The following is a 14,335-nucleotide window of genomic DNA, read 5'->3' as shown; positions in this document are numbered from 1 at the left end:
TTCACATGGAAAATAGTGTGTGTGTTTCTATGGTTAAAGGTTATTTCAAGTATTGAGATTACATATTACCAGAGCAGCTTGATGTTATCATTTTTACAGTTATTCAGTCAGAGTACCAAGACTAAAGAACCTGTACCGACATGCTTTCATTTATTGATGTTCATATTTTAAATGCTTGAAATAAACATTAAACCGTTTAAACACACAACTTAAAACATAACATTTTCCTGTTAATGTATATGAGAAAGTTGTTTCCATGTTACTTTGTTTACCCATAGCACATTGTGTTGCTATGTTTGTTGCTATGTTGCAGATGTGGAGATTCAGCACTTTCTTTTTCCTGTTGCCTGATTATATCATTTTCACAGTTTTGTTTTTCCAAGGCCCTTCAGGTTCACACCCACTCACTCACTCACAGGCATAATGAACTTGTGCTATCACAGACTGGTTCTATGTGTCTATCAGAATGTTATACTACAACTGACTGACTTAGTATTAAATAACATGGACACACTTCGTAATCATTGCAGCGTTATTGTTGAGGAAAATTCACAAATGTCCTTAAAAACCATGGAATTAGATTACCAGACATAACTAGCACTGACCTCCAGTCCGTGTTTCAGTCCTCTGTTTCAACATCCGGCTGCTCTAATTGAACCGCTGCTTCCCTCCAGGTGCATTTTTCCTCCCAGTCGTTGTTTGAATATCTGCGAGGGATCCAGGAGAACAATGCTGCCTTGACACAGTTTGGAGACACGCTGCTGAGCATCTTCAGAGACAATCTCCGCAATGACATGTAAACAAACAAACATCCTTTTCTTCTTCACCTTGCTACAGGACTTCAGGCTACATTGAACATGTATGCGGACCGTTAGTGTTGTGGCTGCTCCAGTCAGGGGAGAAATGGCACCACAAAGATCTCTTCATAACGTGTCTATACTGTATATGTACTTTTTTATAGATCCTACGCTATACAGGAAATTACTTCATGGCTGCCAATCAGCCTATTGGAAATATAGTTTTCTATCATACAAGTAAAAAGAGCGTATTGTCCTATTTGTTATCAAACAGGCTTTTCACTTTGGGTTCTTGATCACCCTGTTGGCGTTTATATTGCCAGTACCAGCTGGCAGCTGCTGAGATGTCTGTAGATGTCAACTTTTACACAAACCTGGTAATAAAATTAAAGTTTTGCTGTGTCCAAAAACAATCCCAAAATGAAGGCTCAGGGTCTTGTTTTGTCGGTGATTTACACAAACTCACGCTGTATACGCGCTGAAGGCTAGTAAAGACGTCACATCAGCTCTGGGTGTTAGATTGTGGAGTAATGTGTCAGCCTTAACTTTTATACAATTGTTTTGTGTCTTTTAGGTTTATTATGTTTTACCTTTGGCCAGATGTGTTGCAATATTTTAGGTTTTTTTTGTATTCTCGCAAGCCATCAGCGATATAGTTTAATATTCTCACAACAGTCTTTAGCCTTCAGTAACTGATATTTCCTTTCCTTTTTGCAGGGTGTCTATTCCTTTCCTTGGGATGCTCAATCAGATGCTTGCTAACAGCTGCTTTGAAATCTTCGCCACTCAAGAGAAGTGAGTAATGCAACAGCTTCCATTAGTACGGTTTGTTTGAATGTGATGTGAGGGCTGAACTGTTCTGTCTCTTTTCAACAGTCATCAGTTCTGTGTCGACATTTTGGATCTTTGCAAAGAATTCAAGAAGTCCAAAGTTATCGCCAAGTTGCGCGTTTCTATATCTGTGTAAGTCTTCATCTCAGTGACACATTATTTACTCGACTGAGGAAAAAGTCACCCCCCCCCCGTGTTGACAAAGCTGTTTTGTGTTTCCCAGCTTCTGTGGTTTGATCCAGTTCCAAGGGGAGGTGAGGAAGAGAGTTCTGGCCCAGCTGCTGATGCTGCTCTGCCACCCCTTCCCCGTGGTGAGTTCACTAGACAGCCTTAAAGCTGGAGAAGGTTCTTTTTAGCGTCATTGAGCAAAGAAATCTAAAAAAATCTTTCTTAAAAAATCTAAATAAACCCCCATCCTAAGTGATCACCGGGCTCTTTAGTGAGCACCATCATCAGATTTGAATTTGTCAACTGGTTCCTTTAGCTTTAATTTGTGTATAGTACTAATTAGCAAATGTACGAATGCTAATGTTGTGGAGATGGTGAACATGGTAAACCGTATAACTGCTTTACATGAGACTGTTAGCATTATCATTTTTGGGCATTTACAAAACTACCAGCATGGCTTACCGTGTCTCATTTAGTGTTATTCCGTATTAACTCTCGCTATCTTGAGTAAACAGGTGTGTTAACTCTGACAAATTTGAAAAATGCAGCACAGTGTGAGTACCTTCATGGTGCATTCATGACGCTTAAAAAGGTGAGTGTGGAACGCTGGACACTTCTTAACTTCAATGGTCGCCAAGTGCGGTCAAAGGCTTCATCCCGTTGCAAGTTTTACTTTACTGAAGAAAAAGCTGTTACATTTTGCACCAGATGTGTTGGATTTGAGAGATGGTGTACCACATGGAAGTGTGCTAACGGAGTTATCCAAACTGAGATAAAGCACTAGTCTGGTTTGTTTACTCTGCTTTCTGTAACCACATCTAAAAAAAACATAAAAAATAACATCCTCTCTGTCACGTGTAGATCAGAAAGACGACGGCCGGCCAGATGTACGAGATGCTGCTGACCTACGATGATGTCATAGATCCAGAAGTGTTGGATGATGTCCTGACTCTGCTCAGCGATGCTAACTGGTGAGTGGTCACATTGGATGATTCATAAATATCCTTGTGTTGTTAAATGCATTTGCTATGTATAGGACACATTGATGTGCTTCATGTTTATTCCAGGGAGAGCGACCTTGAAACAGTACGAACCCACAGGAATCAGCTCTGTGATTGGCTGAAAGTCTCCCAGCCAAGGAAGATTACCAAGGTAACTAGGATTTCTTTATGCAGATCAGGGCTCTCGACTAACTTTTCTCACCATCCTCCCGGAACCGTCCCGAAATACAATCTAAGCCGTCCCGAAATTAATGTGGACCGTCCCGAATTTAAAATGTTAGTTTTTCTACATTATCATTAGTTAAAATCATTCAAAGTGACCTTTAACATAAATAAATCATACAAATCATTAGATGATAATTCATCAACCTTTTTATTTGAGTAAATCATTCAATCACATAAACAAAGGCCTAATACATTTAAACAAATGAGAAAATTACTCTAATATTGAATCCAATCAAGTCCCATCCAATTATCAAAAAAAATCCAACACTGTCCTGAAGACAGAACCCAGAGTAACCACTAACCAGGAGGACAGTCTGTAACACAGTCAGGAGACCTTTACAAACGGCCCCGCCCCCTCGCACACAGACGGGAGAGAGAGATCTCGTCTGGATTGGAAAGGTAGAAAATACATCATAGACGCATGTTGTAGTCTTATTGCGTATTAGAAACAGAGTTGGCGAAACTAAAACTGCGATATAATGTGTATGTAGCAATAATACATATATTTTTTAGATGTCTCCAGTACCGACAAAAAGTCCGACAGCGTGGGAGCTTAACGTTACCACTGTCTTTAATAATTCCGGCCAAGGGCCCGTTTAATACCAGGGCTCGGTACCCATCCCTACATGGGGAGAGGCGCAGCATATTGCTAAGGACTAAATACGATGGAGGGTTCTCTTCTCAGCCTTATTACCCATAGGGGATGAAGAGGAGTAAGTAAATAAAGAGGCTGGCGATCCAGGGTCTGGTTCTGCTGTGCGTTTTTGTGATGCAACGGTAAAACATTTCAGAATTCCTCCACGGGATGTCATTGTACATCACTCAACCCGCGAAATACACACACTCAGTACATAGCTAGACCCGCGAATTTGCGGCCCAGGAATTCGCGGGCACAGCCAGCTGTGTAGCTGTAGCTTATGGACTCAGAACAGTCTCATAATACACACATGCACACAGAAGGATTCACACTTGTATTTCCGGATCCACACTTGTGTTTTTCAATGCACACACAAATGTGTTCCGTTTCATATACATGTAAATAAAATCCAAATACAGAAAAAAGTTTTACATATGTATTTTTGATCCTCACATATTAGTTTCCCGTTTAAAACCGCTGCACCTGCAAACACAAACCGCTTTCTGTGCACGGATCGCTTTGCATTCGTGTGTGGGTTTTTTGAGACTCCCCTGACGGTCAGCCGATTCGTACTTGTAATTTTTCTATCTATAGCCAATCAGATGTCTCCTCAATTCTAATCACATGAGCGCACCCCCACGAGGGTAGATTTCTTGCGTTCATGATGTAGCGCTTCATGTACGCATTTTGCGCAGTCCGGAGCTGACAGCTCCATGGAGCCTGCCTGCAGGCGCTAATCTCAGGACACCCTCCACTCTCAATACAGCGCCACTTTCCGAACAGGAAATGCACGCAAATACAAACCTTTATATTATTAAGGTACAGCGCCACTTTCCGAACCATTGATGAATGCTTGTGTACACAAAAACGGCAGGCAAAACCGTTTTAAATGTGTTTTTCCTGTATGGCGAATACAGCTGCTTTATTTATGTCTGCATGAAGTTGTTGTGAGTGTGGAGGGAGCAGCTACAGGTTAGCTAATCGATCAGTGCACTACGAAGCCAGTGCTCGACAGTGACCTGTTAACGGGGGGGAGCCCCGCCGGTCATTATCGGCCGATATTCACTCTTAATAGTTTGATCGGTGCTCTCTATAAAGGCCGATCAGGAGAGCTGGATCTGATCGATATGGACATAAACGCGAGTGAAGTATAACCGGACGCGAGAGAGAGATCAGATCAGCTGCTGAGTCTGACGGAGACACGCTGCTCTGCATGATCGAAGCTCCGCCCTCTGTTTAGCGAGCTGACCGGACTGCGCAAAATGCGTATATGAAACTCTTACCCTCGCTCATGTGATTGGCTTAGAATGAAGGAGACATCTGATTGGCTATAGATAGAAAAATTACAAGTACGAATCGGCTGACCGTCAGGGGAGTCTCAAAAAACCCACACACGAATGCAAAGCGATCCGTGCACAGAAAGCTGTTTGTGTTTGCAGGTGCAGGGAATTTAAACGGGAATCTAATATGTGAGGATCAAAAATACACATGTAAAACTTTTTTCTGTATTTGGATTTTATTTACATGTATATGAAACGGAACACATTTGTGTGTGCATTGAAAACACAAGTGTGGATCCGGAAATACAAGTTTGAATCTGTGTGTGTGTGTGTGTGTGTGTGTGTGTGTGTGTGTGTGTGTGGTGGTGTGTGTGTGTGTGTGTGTGTGTGTGTGTGTGTGTGTGTGTGTGTGTGTGTGTGGTGTGTGTGTGTGTGTGTGTGTGTGTGTGTGTGTGTGTGTGTGTGTGTGTGTGTGTGTGTGTGTGTGTGTGTGTGTGTGTGTGTGTGTGTGTGTGTGTGTGTGTGTGTGTGTGTGTGTGTGTGTGTGTGTGTGTGTGTGTGTGACACTATTTTTTCCGACGACGGGACGTCCTTAAGCTCGAGCCCTGATGTAGATACAAACAATTACAATGTTGTGTTGTTCACCTGGTTGGACTGAGTTCACAATACAAAGGGGCTTTATTGGCATGACCACATTTTAAGCATAGTACTGCCAAGCATTCCGCACAAGGCGTTATAATAAAACAAAAAAAGAAACACTAAACATAAATGTCAACAATACGTGTGGCCCAACAGCCAAACACAACCCTAACTCTACCCCCTCTCTTCCATCACCAGAACCCTGTCCCCAGCTGAGCGTCATGTAGGAGGACACCGTGCTGTAAGAACTAATAAAGGCTCTGCTCTTCTGAAGCTGCAATGCATGTAACAAATCACAGTCTTTAGTTGTACATGACAATAAATGGACGAAAAACATCAAGATATTTCCCTTTTTTTGTTATCGCTATTGCAGTTACAAAATGGGCCTGTTCAGAGCCAGCCGACTGCTCATGATTTAGCTTTCTCAAAAACCATTCATCCAAACAACTTCAAACTGCGCCTCCCTGGGTCCCACACACCACCTGCTGTGCCAGTTCTGGTTCTATGGAGACATTTTGTATTATTAATATACAAGACTTAATAAGGGAACGGAGAGAAAAGACTAACATACTGTGCTGTCATGTTTCATGTCAAAACAACCAAAGCAGATTCAAATGTTTTAATTGAGTTCTGAAGGCTAAACACGTAGGAGTTACCAGCACCACTTAAGCGATCAGAAACCAAAAATAAAGTCACTAAATGTTGGTTGTTATTTCAAAAACCTTCACAAACTCACTTCCCCTGGTATGGAGGAAATCTGCTCCTCACAGAGAGGAGAGGCGAAGTGCTCCGAGGCCTTCACGTTTGTAGCTCTACAACATGCTTTAAATTCTATCATGTTGCGGTATGCCCTCAAGGGTTTTGAGATGTCAAAAGGCGGACGGTCTTCAGATTTTCCTGTCACCGTCACTTTGGCTCAACTGGCTTGTGCTTTTTAATTAACGAGGACGATGGGATTCATCATTAGAAGAAAACGCTCACAATTATGCATTTTGAGACCCTCTCATGAATCTGGGTAGACGTTTCTCAAAAATCAATTTAAGAAAAAAAGTGAGAAAAAGTGTGTGAAAATAAACATTTGTGCGCTCGATCTGTTTCTCTCTCTGGTGTTTTTACAACTTCCAAACCAAAAGCTTTCATTGTGGTTTTCTTTGCGTAACAACTTCATCACATTCCCCATTGAGGTCACAGTCTAGTGAGACTTAAATGTAAATGGTATCAATAGAGTTGTTTACTTGTAACCTGTACCTGGAACCACACAGAAGGTGAAAGTCACACTGTGGTTTGCGTAGACTCCGGGGAAATGCTTTGCCATTTAGCCGTTTTGGCACAAACCGTGGAATGTCACTGGGGCCCGGCTTCCCCTCGGGGCCCATGCAGACCTACTTTTTCTGCATCAGTGGAGGTGCCAGGGACTGGAGGAGTCCCAGGCTGATAGGGGAGCCTCCCTGGATGCCTGTGGAACAGAGCCTGTTGTGTCACCATCGGGCCAGGCCTTCTCATTACGGGCTGATAGTGGCCACATTGTCTCAGCCAGCTTCCCTGCCTCATTGACACAGACACAAAAGTTGCATTATTTAAGAATTAGGTGGTTTCTGGTTGTTTATTGTACATTGCAGAAAACTCCCCATGCTCATAATCACAATATTGAATTAAATTTGTCTGTAATATGATCAATTTAACTAGGTTTCATGGACATGGCTATTTCGGCTCATAAAACTAGGTTGAAGAAAAGTTGTTATTTTTATCCCATATGTTTGGCTTCGTGTATTGCAGCAGCTATTCTAATTGTGTGTGTGCTGCCCAATAATATGTAACATCTGACGATTATTGCCTGTAACTGGATAATCAGGAAAACTTCAACTTTGATTCCAAACACTGTTGAAATGGGTCATCCCTAACTTGTGGTTGATTAGTATCAGAATGAGAACTGCACCCTGACACAGGCTCATGACTTCCAAGTGAGCATCACAGTTCCTGATTCTGTTAGCATAATTGCTCAATCATTTTAAGATTGAATTTAATTGTTTTTACAGTTCTTTGTACACATTTCTTTTTGCTTAAATCCAATAGAAATGAACATTGAACACGCTTCTACGAGACATCATTTTTGGTATAAAAAAAATGGTGTGCAGGAGTTACCAATTTACAACGGTCAATTGTGGCCAAGAATAATGGATTATGAACTGTTGCTAGGTGTCATATCGCTAAATTGCCGCTGAGTTTGTGCCCCTGACAAGTAGCTTAGCTAGCCTCTTACCATTCTCATTAACAAGGCCACATTCACTCTTACCCTCCATGGGTGTTGTTGAATTTGTCTGGCTAGTCCAATATTGCTGCAGCCCATAATTCGACTTTAATTAATTCCCAGTCAGATTGAAATTCCTGTAGATTCTAATGAAAGAAATGGTGTGTTTCTCTCAGGGCGGATTGATGGTAAAGCGAGCAGCTTTGCTACAGTGCTCGGGGTGGAGAGGAATGCTAATAATTCTAAAAGGCTTACAGTTCGACAGCAGTAGCCATGGCGATTCTTCACATACAATGGTGGTCTTTTAGAGGAGTGGGGAGGGGAGGTGGGCTGCTCCTGTATTGACTCAGTATAGTGTGATATTAGGAAAGACCTCGGTGCACTTTCCACTGTTCTGGTGATTATGAGATTAAGTGGTACCCATAGCAATTTGCCCAAGGTAACGATGATGGAGTGAAGAGGGCTCGAGATCTGTCCATATAGAACAAGGCAGGCAACGGTCTACAGCATTTCTTAGATTCATTTCATTTTATGTCTACAAAATAAATCCAATCTGACCTCTGAAAAAAGAAAAGTGACAGTGTTGTTAGTCATTATGTAGCCATCATCTCTCTCATATGAAATTGATATGATTTGTAACCTTTCTGAGCTCATGGTTTTTATTATGGTCCAATCTTTTTTTTTTTTATGGCTCGGAGGACAATGTGAGTGCTTGTGCAGTTTTACCGTAAATGGTTGTTATTGCTCAGAGTAAAACAGTGTGTTTCTAATTAACCCTCATGATCCACTGATGATTATCAACATCATAGAAGCATATATAATTAAAAGCTCTTCCGCTTTCACAATCAATGATTCGACTGTGGTGGACACAGAGGCAAATGTGACACTAATTGCCCCCCAGATAACCTGTTAATCATTCCGTTTTCTACATCTTGTGTCCTGAGGCATGTCGTTTTATATCACAACATTACATTCATCAGTATTTCAGCACACTAAATCTGATAATGTTGCAAGATTGCACACTTTGTTATTCAAGAGCTTATGCAGAGACACTGAAATGCAGAAATGTGGAACCTTTGCTTATGAAAACTGGCTTTAAACAATCATATCGTAGTTGTTCCTTATAACAGTTTAGAGGTACTTCTGACACCTATGGTTAAACTGAATGTCTCAGTTAAGCTTCACTATGAGATGGAGCTGCTGAGAGTTTATTATTGCCAGGTGTAACTCCTGCTGGGACTTCCTGTGTATGGCATTAACACCTGGTGTAGGAGCAACAACCCTCCTCCCGCCTGTTAGTCAGCTTCATTAGTGTTGCTCGGGTCCTAATTGCCCTAATTTATTGAGTGGGGGTACTCTGGAGCAGCTGTTACAACTAGCTTTGAGTTCAGGACTCCTATAAATGAAGTTTAAACGTATTATTATAAACTGCCTCTAAGGTAGACATGTAACTTTGAGGGTTTTAGTTTTTATTTACTTATATTAAAGTTCACCTATTGTGCAAAATCCACTTTTTCATGTCTTTTATACATAAACATGTGTCCCCTCCCCTCTGAGTAAAGAGATTCTGAAAGTTTCAGGAAAAAAGATTCTCTCACTTTTTGTGAGATCCATTTATATAAAAACCCGTCTGAAAATGAGCTGATCAGATTTTGGCCACTTTATGTCATAACCAGTGCTGCACATAACTGGTGCGCAGGTGCGCATGCGCACCTCCGCCAAAAAAAGAGCACCGGGTCATTTGAAACGAAGCGCATTTGCGTACCAACATTGAGAGGGAGAGAGAAAATAGAGGAGAGATGAGAGAGAGAGAAGAGAGAGAGAGAAAGATATTTGCGAGTTGCATATGAACCATGATATGAACTCAGGGCCGGCCCGTAGCACTGGCTAGATGTTCGCCTAGGGCGCCAGATCTGGGGAGTCGCTGCGCTGGCAGTTCTGGGAGGGAAAAAAACATTTTGACCGTTGGGGCTCATCCTAATTTTCGGCCTTGATGTAACAATATTCATAATTAAGTAAATGTAACACCCTTTTCACCCCGGTTACACGTTTCATTTGCCCTGTACGATGGGCGCTGTAAGTGATGAAAATGGGGGATGTTGGCTTATCTGGCACCCGCAGCTCACAGACAAAATGCGAGTGAGAGAGGGAGAGAGGGAGGGTGCACCGGTACCAGCGCTGTTGTTATTATAATCTGGTGCCGTGCTAGCTGCTCTAACGGAGATAAGAAGAAGATGTTTCTACAATAATGTGGAGGGAGAGTCCTCTCCAGTCAGACTGAGAGACTGATAAGTTAACTACAGCTCAGTGAGGTAAAGGACTCTTAGTCTAAGTTCAAACGGTTTGGTCACAATTTATGTAAACACATATTTCCAAGGCACTCCTTTGTAATTATTGGGATAAACAGGTTTTTAATCATTCCAATGTATACTATAGGACAGTAACCAAAAATATCCTTTAAAACTGGAGAGATAAAAAAAAATGCATAAATAAATAAATGTTAAGGTAAAATAAGATATGAATGAACAACACAAATAAAATAAGTTACATTAATTTGTTATTGGCTATGGTAGGCTATTGGTTATGTTCACATACTTATTTGATTACATCCACTTGTCTGAGATGACAACAGAGACTTTCGACCCAAAACCAGCTGTTGACTTGTGGATGCAAGCAGCTAATGCTCCTCCTAGAGCACCATAGTGTTCTTTTTAACCAAATATCTCGCAGAGGGGCGTGGGGAGTGGCTCCTTATTTTCATCTAAAGTAAAAGACAGTCAGCACTTTTGGAACAGGGCTGAAACAGAGGGGATTATGGGATGCTACAGTGCATGATCTGTTTGGTATTTCGATCCAAACACTTCAGAGACATGTTTTGTATATATCTGAGACCTATTATATATTGATGAAAAACAGTATTATAGGCGACCTTTAAGTTTATGATTTGATAAGACCGAGAAGAATATCAGCATATACTCTCCGCTGAATGCTATGAACATTGTGGATATGGAACCATAAAGATACACTTTAGGAAATTGCAGAAACAAAGTTTTTAGTAGAAATGACTGAAGATGATAATTATATGACTGATAGAAATAGCAGAGATATGATAATTACATGATTGATAGAAATAGCAGAAATGCTATAATTATGAATATGACAGCTGATGCGGTCTCCCTCCAGGAAACCACAGTATTTATACGTTTCCAAAAAGCCATAATCAGCAGCACACCAGGCATGCACGCTCTGCCTCGGAAATTACCACGTTGTTTAGAATTATAGTAATTTTGAAATGGAGGCAGCTGGATAAGTTTGGCATTGTGGGTTAATTGCAAAGCCTACTTCCTTTTATAGACCACAGGTTAATGGAGAGTGCGTTGTTATGTCAACAACACACACATATTCTTATAAACAATTTGGCTAAGTGAATATCCTGTTCTGCTGCTGACCTACGTTACTTTGTTGCTCAATCCCTATTGGACAGAATACCAGAAGTCTGTCAAAAGTGATCGGGCTAGCCTAACGTCACATCATCTTAAATGTGTTGTTGTTTCAGTTTTTTCAGACAATAGGCACTTTGTATGTCCTCTAACCACCTTATCGAAGCAGTCTGGTAGTCTGTGCGGGAGAGAATGTGGTTATGACCTGATAAACTGTTATCTGGGCTGTGTTTTCTGAGGGTATGCTGGCCTTGTCTGAGAGCAGGCCCCCTCCAATTAGCCTTCCTTCCTTTCTGCTCCTGTCCCGTAGGAGCCATTATCAGCTTCAGCACTTCCCAGATTCCACTCATTTCAACAATATTCGTTATAGGTTTGTATACAATGTCTATCTGAGTAGTGATGTACAGATGCTCCTGTGTTGTTGTTGCGTGGGGGCGGGGCAGGAGAGGAGGTTGTCGGCCAGCTGGTCTGTTGGGGTTACAATGATATCAAGAGGCCTGCTGAGAGAGCCTGGTGGGCTTCTGGGAAACGTCTTCCCTTGTCTGTTTGATTAAAGAAACTGAGGACTGCTTACTTAGCATCACTCTGGGTTGTCATGGTATTTCGGTCAGATAAGGTGTGTTGTTATTTTTTGATAAGACTAAATGTAGCCTTGAAGCGGTGCTGTTTTTTTTCTTGTTTGCCTCCTTCATATGTGTTTCAGTGCTTTTTTCTATAGCCAAATGATCTTTTCTTAAGATGTACCTCCTCTTCCTGTCATCACTCTGGCCTTGGTTGAACTTCAGAGAGTCTGAAGACTTAGTTTCTGGCCCTGTGTGCAGAGACTGTGTGCTTCTGCTGTTGTTCTATACTTGGAGAGTGACTTCATGGATGTCAGGGGCCTGGCTCGCCTCTCGTTTGGACCGCGGCCAGAATGAGCTCATCCATGACAGCAAACCCAGCTGTTTCTTTCTCGAACTCTGCACCCGGCTCTGGACCCAGGAGCCGGCTGGTGTGAGGATGAGGGGCTGGTGTGAGTGTGAAAGCGTTCCCAGAAGCCCCGGCAGCGACTGACCACTGGCAGCCTGCCGCCCCCTCGGCGCCTGCTCAGCAGCACGGCCTCAGGCCTCCGCTGTTCCCTATGGAGAGGCCCAGTTTGTTCTGGACACACGCCAGCACTGAGCGGCAGGGGGCATAGCCAGGTCAGCTCTCAGAGGTGGTCTTGTAGTCAGTGTGTGTGAATGTATGTGCATGGGCGATGTGTTTGGAGCCAAAATGATTAGCTTGTGTTTTGTTTTTGTGTGATTCTATTATTTTTGCTTTAGTGTTAAGCCTTCGGGCTGTAAGATCTCTCTGTCTTTGTCGATCCTTTGCAGTGTCCTGGGAATGGAGAGGAGGGCAGAACATGAAAGGGCATGGTTCCAACTCATCTAACTTTTCTAAGGAGGTTTACGCTGACGTGCTACTGGTCCTGAGGGAAATAAGAGTTAGTCAAATAAATACTTTACCCACAAAATGACAGTTTTTATATCTATTACTTACCGTGTTGCCTTGAGTTCTTGAAGACAACCTTGTTTTTCTGAAAAACTCAGAAAAGTCTTTGAGATGAATTAAAGTATGAGCCTTGGTCAACAACTGCAAAACCATAGTGAAATATGCATTAAATAAACTCTTGTGTTGTATAATGCAAATCTCACTTAGCCCAGTGGTATGTAATAAAACCTTACTATGGAAAAAACCTAAGTCTTGCTTGGACTCGCACAGAAGCGTGAGTGTTGCAATGTTTTGATAAGTCTTTTTAGTCATTGTTTGAGAAGTAGTAAGCATACGATCAATGAGGCCTGGATTATACCGCACAAGTTGTGTAAGAGTTTGTAAACAGTTGTTTTCATATGGTTTTGCTGTTGTTAAATGTGACCCCAGATGAATTAAATTCAACAAGACTTGATGTTTATTCGTTCACCCTGGAGGCACACGGGGGAAAAAAAGTTTTCTTTAAGAATTAAAGGTAACAAGTGAGTTACCAGGTGAGTAATTTAAACAGTGCTGAAGCGTTCCTTAAATGACAAAGAGATGACTGCATGACCATTCTGAGTGGAGCGGTGCCGCGCTATCAGTAATATCAGCCTGAGTTAGAGCTCTCTGGAGCATATAAGGTATCCACAGCTAGTTAGGTAGCCCCCGGGGGGGAGAGATAGCTCCACCTGGCTAAGTGAGATTCGGTTAGCGAGATTATTCCGTCACTCAGAGCTAACGCAGTCAATCTGGTCTCAATCTGCGGCATAGATCACGTGTGGGGGCAGCCAAAGGTCAGGACCTCAGAAGGAAGCATATCTCTTTACTCCTCCTCCTCCTCCTCCTCCTCCTCCTCCTGATCTTGTGCTCTACTGTGGCCACCTCCTCCAACCCTGCAAGCCGCTCCTGCCTGACCTCACCATTTGGAATCCATTATCCAACCCCACTCTGAGTTTTCAGATAATGAAAAGGAGACGTTCTCCCATGTTCCCCCTCAGATTAACGGCTGTTCCCTGGGTTCAGCCTGTTGGAGGGCTGACACAGCGGAGAGGTGGGTGGGAGCTCTGGAGACTCTAGGGCTGGGAGTAAAGGGCCTGGGGTGGGGTGGGGGGGTAGGTAGATGTTGGTGAGCCATGTGCTTCAATTGGACAAGACATATTAAGTTGCTAGGATTACAGATTCAGGGAGGGTCTTGAAGAGGCTGTTGAAGAGGCTTCCTTCTGGGGTACAGTTTGGAGAAGCCCAGAGCTGTGGTTTAAAAAAAATAAAAAAAACTATCAAAAACATCTGTCACGTAGTGTAAGTCCTATTCTGGGCCAATGGGGTCAACTCTGGACCCAATTGGATCCGCTTGCAGAGTTTGGCTGCTTGACATGTAGGTCAGAAACTCTGTGATTGCAGCTTATTGCTACAATATCATAAAACTATCCCAACAGAGGTGCTCTTGGTCAGATTGAGTTAATCATACGTCTCTAAAATTGTGTTTGACAGCGAACACTTTTTGTTTTAGGTTCTGGCTAAACTGGGTATTTGCAGTCCATTTCCCTTTTCCCAGTCGATACAAATTTCACCCAT

General features: G+C 42.4%; 1 protein-coding gene and 1 long non-coding RNA gene across 2 annotated transcripts in view; both read left to right on the top strand.

The window, feature by feature from the left end:
- tbcd (tubulin folding cofactor D) overlaps window positions 1-5,918 on the top strand; it is a 35,712-nt gene extending 29,794 nt beyond the window's left edge. Inside the window, exons 33-39 of the mRNA XM_034219631.1 lie at window positions 675-796; window positions 1,515-1,592; window positions 1,674-1,760; window positions 1,852-1,939; window positions 2,658-2,767; window positions 2,864-2,948; window positions 5,777-5,918. Coding sequence (XP_034075522.1) covers window positions 675-796; window positions 1,515-1,592; window positions 1,674-1,760; window positions 1,852-1,939; window positions 2,658-2,767; window positions 2,864-2,948; window positions 5,777-5,794 — 588 coding nt within the window. The 3' untranslated portion in view covers window positions 5,795-5,918. The remainder of the gene's footprint in view (window positions 1-674; window positions 797-1,514; window positions 1,593-1,673; window positions 1,761-1,851; window positions 1,940-2,657; window positions 2,768-2,863; window positions 2,949-5,776) is intronic.
- A 6,495-nt stretch (window positions 5,919-12,413) lies between these two features.
- On the top strand, window positions 12,414-12,761 carry LOC117548375. Its single transcript, XR_004569327.1, has 2 exons — window positions 12,414-12,447; window positions 12,622-12,761. It is a non-coding gene; the product is annotated as an uncharacterized LOC117548375 (long non-coding RNA).
- The last annotated feature ends 1,574 nt before the right edge of the window (window positions 12,762-14,335 follow it).

This window comes from Gymnodraco acuticeps, unplaced genomic scaffold (assembly GCF_902827175.1).
Source record: "Gymnodraco acuticeps unplaced genomic scaffold, fGymAcu1.1, whole genome shotgun sequence".
Classification (NCBI taxonomy): Eukaryota; Metazoa; Chordata; class Actinopteri; order Perciformes; family Bathydraconidae; genus Gymnodraco; species Gymnodraco acuticeps.
The sequence above is the reverse complement of the archived record's forward strand: the minus strand, read 5'-3'. Positions and strand labels throughout refer to the sequence as shown.